General features: G+C 41.8%; 1 protein-coding gene across 1 annotated transcript; it reads left to right on the top strand.

Annotated features, from left to right (window-relative positions):
* Nucleotides 1-5299: 5299 nt before the first annotated feature.
* LOC108908706 lies at nucleotides 5300-5848 on the top strand. Its single transcript, XM_018712825.1, has one exon. The coding sequence runs from the start codon at nucleotides 5300-5302 to the stop codon at nucleotides 5846-5848; it is 549 nt and encodes a 182-aa protein (XP_018568341.1).
* The last annotated feature ends 4167 nt before the right edge of the window (nucleotides 5849-10015 follow it).

The following is a 10015-nucleotide window of genomic DNA, read 5'->3' as shown; positions in this document are numbered from 1 at the left end:
TGTATTTGTAATAAGTATTAATATTTTCCCTGTGTGAATAAATCTAGTAAAACTTAATAGGTTTATTTCTTTCACCGTCGAGGTAAAACGATAACATTCCGAACCAGCAAAAACGCTGATATCGTTTTGTAGAGCTCCCGTTAAATTTCATATTTAAAATAAAACTACACTGAGAAAACTACTCTCTGCCGAACTCTCTGCCGTTTTCTCCTAAAAGAAATTCATTGACCCCTGGAATTAATTTTCTTCACTGTAGCTACCTGTGCACTTTACTCTAAACCGAGGGTAAGGGATACGTGGAGTTTCCCCCACGTCATATTTTGGGAAACTGGCGCCCGAGGATAAAACCGAATATTTAAATTATTAACTAACGTCATCGTTTAGAGTCCAGTCCGAGGAATATAAAACCGTTCCGAAAAATTAAATTACAGGGGGTGTACACACAATAGTTAAAAGTAATAAAAATTTACACCGAACCATCCAGAAAGAGAGAACCGAGGAAAAGTGCGTCACAAAATTTGGCGCCCGAGCAGGGACCGTAATTTTCTTTTAGACCGTTGTGTAATTTTGTTTAATAAACTAGTATTTTACTTTGTTTAAATAAATTAGGAATCACCGTCCATTGCTGGTATCAAATACTAATTTGGGAACCGTTATTTTCCGTTGCTTTAATATCTTGTAAATTAAAGAATCTGTATTTGTTTTTACATATACAGGGTGTTATTTTTCCGCAGTCCAGAGTCAAGGAAAATGATGTTTTCTTTTTCAAAGTAAACCGAATTAAAAGCAGAGTAGTTTTCTCGTTTATTAATATCAGGAAAATATTAATTCCGAACCGATAACACCTAGAGTAAAAAACCCGAAAAGTGTCAATTCTACCCAATTCTGTTTAAACCTGTTCCGAAAGTACTAGGTTATCAATAGTAACTTGACTGTATAAGATTAGAGACAAAAACCCGATTTTGACCACCGCCAATTAAATCCAACTTTTCCTGAACTCATGGAAAGCCCGTTTTTCCACTATTACTTGAGGTAGAAGCCGAATATTCCAGAAGAAGACATAAAAAGGGATTTACCACCGCTAACCGGAAATTGCCGATTTTTGCCGAGTCCACCCGAAGCTTTCCTGGATACCGTAGGGGCATCTATGGTGTCATTTTCAGTTTTCGAGGGTAAAGAATCGATTGCCACCAGTTCCGAACTGATCCGATTAGCCGTTCCCGAGATATAACCGATAAATCACTTGAAAACGGGATTTATAGAAAACTTGAACATTATTTTATACCAAGAGTGCAAATAGAGCACGTACACCGGTTTTGACATTTTACCCGGATTTTCACCCGGAGTTTCCCGGAGTTAGGATTTAGGGGGAACATAGCAAGTGACCCCTCATTTTTAAGTAAACCAGAGGTGCACAACCGTTTTCTGATAGTTTTATTGCAATCCGAGCTACCGTTTCCGAGATAGGTTATCCCCATCTACCGATACCAACTTTATTTTATTGAGACGTCTGGCTGAATTGTAGTAAGCTATTAGAATGCCATCCGATCCCGGCCGTAATAACCTGCCACCCCCAGGAAGACCTTCAAGATCCGCCGACTCCAGTAACGACGAACCGCAGCCAGCAAAAGAGAGCTGGATTTATACGCTCAAGAAAGACGAGCTAGTTAGAGAGCTGAAAAAATTCTCTTTAACGACGAAGGGGACGCTATCGACACTAAGGAAAAGATTAGTGACATTTTTCCGAGAGGGTTATCCCAAGCCAGGGAAAAATCAACCCAACACATCTGCTTCTTCCGACCCCGATACCGAACAGTCACCACATTTCCAGCCGCATATACATTCCACCCGGAGGGCCGTTAAAAATTCCAACATTGGGGATGTATGCGATAAAGTCCGAACTTGGAAGCTGCAATTCAATGGGAAAACCGACGCCACCGAATTTTTGGAAAAATTATATGAGCTGCAAGAGAAGAGTAATATTTCCACCGCTGAATTATTACCAGCTCTGTTTGAAGTTTTTCAAGGCAATGCACTGGCATGGTACCGAAACAACCGAGATTCCTGGACCACATGGGGGGAATTTCTAACCGATTTCAAATTATTTTATCTACCGGCAAATTACCAAGATTTCTTGGAGGAACAGATACAGCAGCGCAAACAAAACGCTAATGAAACCGGAAGAGAATATATTGTGGCATTGCAAACCCTAATCCGCCGCCACGGAGGATTTTCGCAAGAGAAAACTTTGCGACGGTTATATGCAAACTTGCTACCAATACCTCCAATATATAAGACAGTACCTTCAATATATAAGACAGAGCGACATCGCGAACCCCAGCGACTTGGTAGTCCGCATTGATGAATTTGAAACGCTAAGTAAAGAGCTCAAGTACCGCAATTCATCACTAGGTTATAATACTGACCGAAAAGAGTTGCCGCCTCCAAGAAACCGAGAACCAGTCCACCCCCGTCCGCCATATAGACCCAGACCGGCTGAAGAACATAGATCCAGGCCAGCATCTATCCCCGAGAGACCTGGTGAACAACCCCCACAATCACGCGAGACTCAGCCTAGACAACCGACACCGTCGCCGTCGCCTAGCACTACGAACCGACGCACCATTTGCTGGAGGTGTGGTCAACCTGGCCACAACCGTTTCGCATGCCGAGCCCCGCCAAGACTGTTCTGTTCCAGATGTGAACGAAATGGTGTGATGTCCCGCGACTGTAGATGCAACCAGCCTTCAACATCCCATAATGCAGCCATCACCGGAGCCGATAACCGCCCACACATACAAGTGAAAATAAATAACAGATATTTTTCCGCACTTGTAGATACCGGAGCTTTGCTATCTTATATAAGTAATAAGATAGCTAACTACTGCACAGAACTAGGCCTACCGTTCCAAGAGATAGTAACACCGACTACTGTTTTGGCCAATGGGCAAAGAGTATCCGTTCGTGGTGGATACCAGTTGAAGTTTTCCATAAATGAAACCAAGTTTTCCCAATTAATACATCACCTACCTGACCTAACATCCGATATGATAATTGGGATGGATATTTTGAGCCGCAACAATTTTAGGATGGACTTATTAAGTAATACTATTTACTTAAACAATAAAGAAGTTCATAGGGCATCACCGACAACCCCGTATACTCCGGTGGGAGAACTTTCCCTACAATTAGCCGCAGAGGAAGAAACCCGATTGAGACAATTCCTGGATGAGGAATTACCCCGTTTTGCCAACATCAAAGGTGCTACGACGTTAATCCAGCATCAGATCTGCCTTTCCCAAGCAGAACCGATTAAGCAACGATACCGTCCGCAGAATCCCCGTATGCAAGCAATTATTAACCAAGAAGTTGACGACATGCTGGAAAAAGGAATAATCGAGCCGTCATCTAGTCCATGGAGTTCACCAGTAGTAATAGTCCGCAAAAAGGATGGAAGTCCCAGATTCTGCATCGACCTCAGGAAAGTGAACGAAGTCACAGAAAAAGATGCGTACCCCCTACCGTACATAAATGCCATCCTGGACAAACTACGCCGAGCCCGGTACATCTCTAGTATCGACCTGAAACAAGGGTACTGGCAAATTCCCTTGTCGCCCGAAAGCAAACCCGTCACTGCGTTTACTGTCCCCGGGAGGGGACTGTTCCAATTCAAAGTAATGCCATTTGGACTGCATTCCGCCCCTGCTACGTTTCAGCGCTTGTTAGACCGCATCATTAGTCCCGAATTAGAACCGCACGCCTTTGCATACCATACCTTTGAAGACCACCTGCAAAATCTAAAAGAAGTTTTCCGCCGACTACGCCTGGCCAATCTGCAATTAAATCCGGACAAATGCCAGTTCTGCCGGAAGTCACTGAAGTATTTAGGCCACTTAGTAACCGCTGAGGGAATCCGCACCGATCCAGAGAAGGTGGAAGCAATACAGAAGTTTCCAACCCCGAAGAACGTCCGAGATGTCCGCCGTTTCTTAGGTACAGCCTCCTGGTATCGTAGGTTTGTACCGTCATTCTTCCGAAGTAGTCGCTCCACTAACACGACTACTCAAGAAGAACCACCGGTGGAAATGGACTGAAGAGCAAGAACAAGCTTTTACAGCTCTGAAGAAGTGTCTCACCGAAGCCCCGATTTTGACTTGTCCCGATTTTGAGAAACCGTTCCGTCTACAGACCGATGCTTCCGACATTGGCCTAGGGGTGGCCCTGACCCAAAATGTTGAGGGATCCGAACATGTTGTGGCATATGCTAGCTGCACCCTCAACCCTGCCGAGAAAAATTATTCCACCACCGAAAAGGAATGTTTAGCCATCGTGTGGGGAATTGAAAATATGAGGCCATACCTGGAAGGCTACCGTTTTACCGTCATCACTGACCACCAGTCACTCCGTTGGCTTCACTCCGTCAAAAGTCCGTCCGGCCGCCTAGCAAGATGGAGCATATATCTACAACAATATGACTTCGAGATCCAGTACCGCAGAGGAGCCTTGAACCGGATAGCTGATGCGCTATCTCGCCAACCCCTATCCGATTCTTCCACCGAAAGTGCCGCCGAACTATGTGCTTTAGAAGGAGCACCAGCGTGTGCTTGGTACCGGCTTAAAAAGGAAGAAGTCGAAAAGAGTCCCGAGGCAGTCCCGGATTACTGTATTCGTAATGACCGGCTATACCGACATATTTGGGATTCTAGAGATCTAACCGAACCGGAACTCAGCGACCCGTGGAAACTGTGTGTATTGAAGCCAATGAGACCAACCGTCATGAAAGAAAACCATGATGTTGCAACCGCAGGACACATGGGAATTGCCAAGACGAATTTCCCTGCGATATTATTGGCCTGGCATGTTCCGAGAAGTCACCAGTTATGTTAGGAGTTGTCTACAATGCCAGCGCTATAAAACATCGCAACAACAAACACCAGGGATAATGGAACCATCCGTAGTCCTACAGCCCTGGGAAACCGTTAGCACCGATTTAATTGGACCATTACCGAGGTCTAGTAAGGGCAACCGATTTTTGATCGTATTCCAGGACCGCTTTACCAAATGAGTTGAATTCCGACCACTCCGAAGTGCCACCGCCCGTAACGTTACGCAAGCCCTCCATGAGGATATCATTTGCCGTTATGGATGCCCGAAAGAGATTATCAGTGATAATGTAACACAATATAACAGCCGGTCATTCCGTTCCCTATTACGAGACCTGGACATACGACACCGTTTCACTCCACCCTACACTCCGCAAGCCAATCCTGTCGAGAGGACAAACCACACTATCAAGACCATGATAGCGCAATTCTGTGAACAGGATTACCGCCACTGGGACCATCATCTAGACGATTTCAAGTTTGCAAACAACAGTGCCCGTCATGAATCCACTGGATTCACACCCTCCTTCCTGAACTTTGGCCGAGAGTTGGAAGTACCGAAGGCATTGTACCGCAACGAGGAACCTGTCCCAGAAGAGGAGCCGTCCAACGCCGACCGTGAGATCCGAAGAAACCGACTATCAAAGTTGCAGGAAGTTTTTGACTTAGTCCGAGTGAATTTGTCTCATGCCTTTAACTCACAGAGTCATTACTATAATCTCCGCCTACGTGACTGGCGATGTCACGTAGGAGACCGGGTTATGAAACGTGAAAATCCGTTATCATCCGCTGTTAAAGGTTTTGCGGCAAAACTAGCACCGAAATATTCCGGACCGTACACCGTGGTCAAAGTCGTGTCACCGGTAGTTTACAACCTGAAATCCGACACCGGAAAGAGAGTAAACAGGATCCACGTCAAAGACTTGAAACCTGTACCGTTCACGACCGAGCTGGGAATACCGTAATTAAAAAGTAATACCAGGGGAGAGAGTTCAACGTCCGAAAAATTCTATGAACCGTTAAATTTGCTATCTCTATATGTGCTATTTTTTTCCTTTGATTTAAGGCAATGGATAGCCCCAGTCTAGAGGTCCACTTATCCGCTATGGAAAAGGACGATTTTCTCTTGTTAGAACTCGTAGAGGCCGTTAACCAGCCGCCGACCTATGAAGGGGATGAAGTACGAACGCCACCCCGTGTTCCAGATGTTTCCATTTTGACCGAGGAATCCCCGACCCTGGAGACCAGCCCGACCGTGTCCGAACCGGCAAAAGACCTGACATTGTCCCAAGACTTGAAAGAAGTCGCGTTAAACCACCGCCGACGATTAAGCAGCACACCGCCACCTCCGCCGAAGGTTACAACTCTCTACCTACCCGTCGACACGCACAGCTTGTGCTGGCCCTGTGGATAGCCCGGACACACCCGCTTTACCTGTAACGGTATACCCCGATTATTCTGTTCCCAATGCGGACAGTACGGAATAATGACACGGGATTGTACCTGTCCAAGAGCCCGAAGACTATCCGTCAAACACGAATGGACGACGCTGCGTCCCGTACCCCGGAGATCCAGAGGGACTCAGTGCTGCATCTACTTGCAGTCCGAACACCGAGTCCGTATTGTTAAGGCCACCCAGACCGAAGACACCCCGACCGAGGAAATTTAATTAGAAAGGGAGTTTTGTTCATTTGTTTTTTTTTCCTCTTAATTTTGTACAAGGTCTGCACCCCGCAATAAAGAGTATGGTTCCGGGGTTGCACACCTTATTTCCGTATGGTTTTGATTTTAAATTTTGTTCCGTTGTATAGAGTAAGTTTCGAAAAATAAAATAAAATTCTTTTATTTTATTTTTCTACCGAAGTAAGGGGGGGATGTAATGAACCTGTTTTATTTTGGATTTTATTATGTCTGGATTTAAAAATATTTCTTTTTATTTCGGATTATTTTACCCCGGCGGCGAGAATTATTGATTTTTCTACATATATATCAANAGGTGAGAAACAGAATCCAGACGAGAAGTAATTGTAAACGTACGTGACATACCATTTTTAAAATATGGAATTGAACTATAATAATGTCATCGAAATTTTTTAAATTGACGTATATTTACGGTTAATAAAAGCATAATGGTTGTAAAAAAATCGAATGAAATGCAAAGTTGAGCACAAAGATCACAACTAAGAAAATAAAGAAACATAAGAATTTAAAACATAGCACTCGAAAGTGACAATCATTAGTATCATTATAATGAAACTGACACTATAAAAGATGCCTACTATGTGAAAATTTAAAAAAAAAATCTGTTCTGAGCCATACATTATTTAAAAAATAATTATTTATGACTAAACTACGCAGAGTTCGAAAAAAGAGTAGACATTTTTTCTTCATAAAAGTTTAATTCATTAAAAATAATATTATTTGCTTAATAATTGAAAGGAATAAAAAAAATTCGAAAATTTTCAGCTAAGAGTAGTTACAAAACTATACTTATTTATAACCGATTATGATGAACCTTATGGTAGTTAAAGACCCTTATGGTATAATTATTACCTACAATTTTCCTTCCGTTATCTTAATTAGAAAGGAAGTTATATTAAAAAATATCCAAATAATAAGACCCCTTTGGAGGGCCATATCTCAGTAACGGTGTTCCGAAGGACCAATGTTTATAGGAACTTCTTTTTCTAAACTAAAGTTGTTTTCTTTTATATTTTTGCCAAGAACTACCTATGAGCAATAAGTAGTAGGTATTTCAAATCTGCGAATATCGTTCGCATAATGTCTCTTTCTTGTACCGTTTGCAACATAAACTACTACAACTTATCTGTAGATTTCTAATATAAAATATAATTTCCTATAACTAAAGTGTAATTTCCTATAATTATTATTTAATAATGAAAATTGATTGTTTTTGGCTTATACCTTCTCTATTAACTGGGCGATTGTACATCCGACTCACAAAAACCTAGAGTTTTTGTGATTTGTCTTTAAGTTTTTATAATACCATTTAATGCTCAGCAGTGTACTTACAATATTTATGGATTATCAGTTATTTGTTTGAATGGATTTGTAATGAACCTGTTTTATTTTTGATTTTATTATGTCTGGATTTAAAAATATTTCTTTTTATTTCGGATTATTTTACCCCGGCGGCGAGAATTATTGATTTTTCTACATATATATCAAATATCTACTCGCGGGTCCGACCGGCCGATACCCCACTCTGACAAGCCGTTGGTCACGTGGAGGTCCCACCACGACTGGTGTCAATCCGGTGGGGATTTGGGCAACAAAAGTCCTCGACATTCCCCGAAACCGACAGTTCGTATCCAGAACTCAACACCGAACAGACGTCCACCGCCAGCAAGAACTCTCCACCGAAGCCAGCCCAGAATAACCAGTGAACCTAGTAAGAATTATTTTCCTTATTATTATCCGTTCCAACCGGGTACAAGTCCGAAAAGATTTGTACACTTTAAGTGTGGAATTACTGTGGGCCCGAGAAGAATATTCTTGGTAACCCACACACAAATTCCACCGTCCGTCTCAACCCACACGACAGTGCAATCGTTGGATTCGGCGTGTTAAACCCAATCCTGACGAAGCCGTCGTGTTTACTACAGCGTTGCTTGGTGTCCCGCACCTTGATGTACGCTGGGTAATAGGGGATATGTGAACCAAGACCTAGAGGTTCGGCGTGCCCACCCAATCTCCGGGTCGTTCCATATAGTATACGTACGCTTCTCCCTGGTCGGCGTGTATACCCATCAGACCGAGAAGCGTTGTATACAGAGAGTCCGACACCATCGGCCACCAGGACGTATAAAGCTTAAAGGCTAGTACGAATTGTAAGGCGAGATACTCCGAATCCCGTTTCACCATCCTATCTTTCTGCCTTACACCGCTTGGGCTTTCTTCACTGGTTATTGCTACCGCTTACTGCTTACCGCATTCTGCTTACTAATTTTGTATTGCTTGCTAGGCCATGATACCGATATTTGACCGCCCGCCTGTTTAAAATAAGTCCGAAATAATTCCGAATACATTTTGGTTTATTTTCAGAATCAGCGGGGACCAGTAAAAAAACGTCTATAAATATTTTAGTCAGACCGTTTAAAAATCACCTTTTCCTTTGTACGTAAAAACCGTCTACGATTGTAGAGTAATAAATATTTTATTTCGATCCCGTTTGCAAATATTTATTTCTTTTCTAAGGTGATAAGTAAAATTGTAAAAAACCCAGAATCACAACTTTTTAATTTTATCTCTTTCACACTGATTTTGTATATAAATATTGTTAATAGACTTGTAAATAATTTCAGTCATTTAGTAGTGGGTAGGAATAAAAATTGACACTGTATGTATTTGTACTAAGTATTAATATTTTCCCTTTTGAATAAATCTAGTAAAACTTAATAGGTTTATTTCTTTCACCGTCGAAGTAAACTGATAACATTCCGAAACAGCAAAAAACACTGATATCGTTTTGTAGAGCTCCCGTTAAATTTCATATCTAAAATAAAACTACACTGAGAAAACTACTCGCTGTCGTACCCTCTGCCGTTTTCTCCTAAAAGAAATTCATTTGACCCCTGGAATTTATTTTCTTCACTGTAGCTACCTGTGCACTTTACTCTAAACCGAGGGTAAGGGTTACGTGGAGTTTCCCCCACGTAAAATTTAGGGAAACTGGCGCCCGAGACTAAACCGAATATATAAATTATTAACTAACGTTACCGTTTAGAGTCCAGTCCGAGGAATAAAAGACCTTTCCGAAAAATTAAATTACAGGGGGTGCACACACCATAACGAAAAATATTAAGAAATTAACACCAACCAACTCATAAAGAGAAAACCGAGGAAAAGTGCGTCACAGATTAGTAAATAGACTTGTGTCTAATTTAGTACTTCCTTATGTGCTCAGTATTCCGGTTTTTAATTATTTTTACAATTATTTAATAGTTTAGTTTAATTTTGTTGAAGTAATTAATAAATACACTACTTTACTTAATAAAACAGTGTAGTGCAATTTATTGATTTATTTCTAATGCTAACATCTGTCACGAACGAGGTAAGTAAACTGATTTTTGTAACACTAAAGTAAGTATAGGCTAATTTCAAATTAAATA

Source organism: Anoplophora glabripennis, unplaced genomic scaffold (assembly GCF_000390285.2).
Source record: "Anoplophora glabripennis isolate ALB-LARVAE unplaced genomic scaffold, Agla_2.0 scaffold361, whole genome shotgun sequence".
Lineage (NCBI taxonomy): Eukaryota > Metazoa > Arthropoda > Insecta > Coleoptera > Cerambycidae > Anoplophora > Anoplophora glabripennis.
Note: the sequence above shows the minus strand (reverse complement) of the source record. Positions and strands in the feature narration are given on the sequence as shown.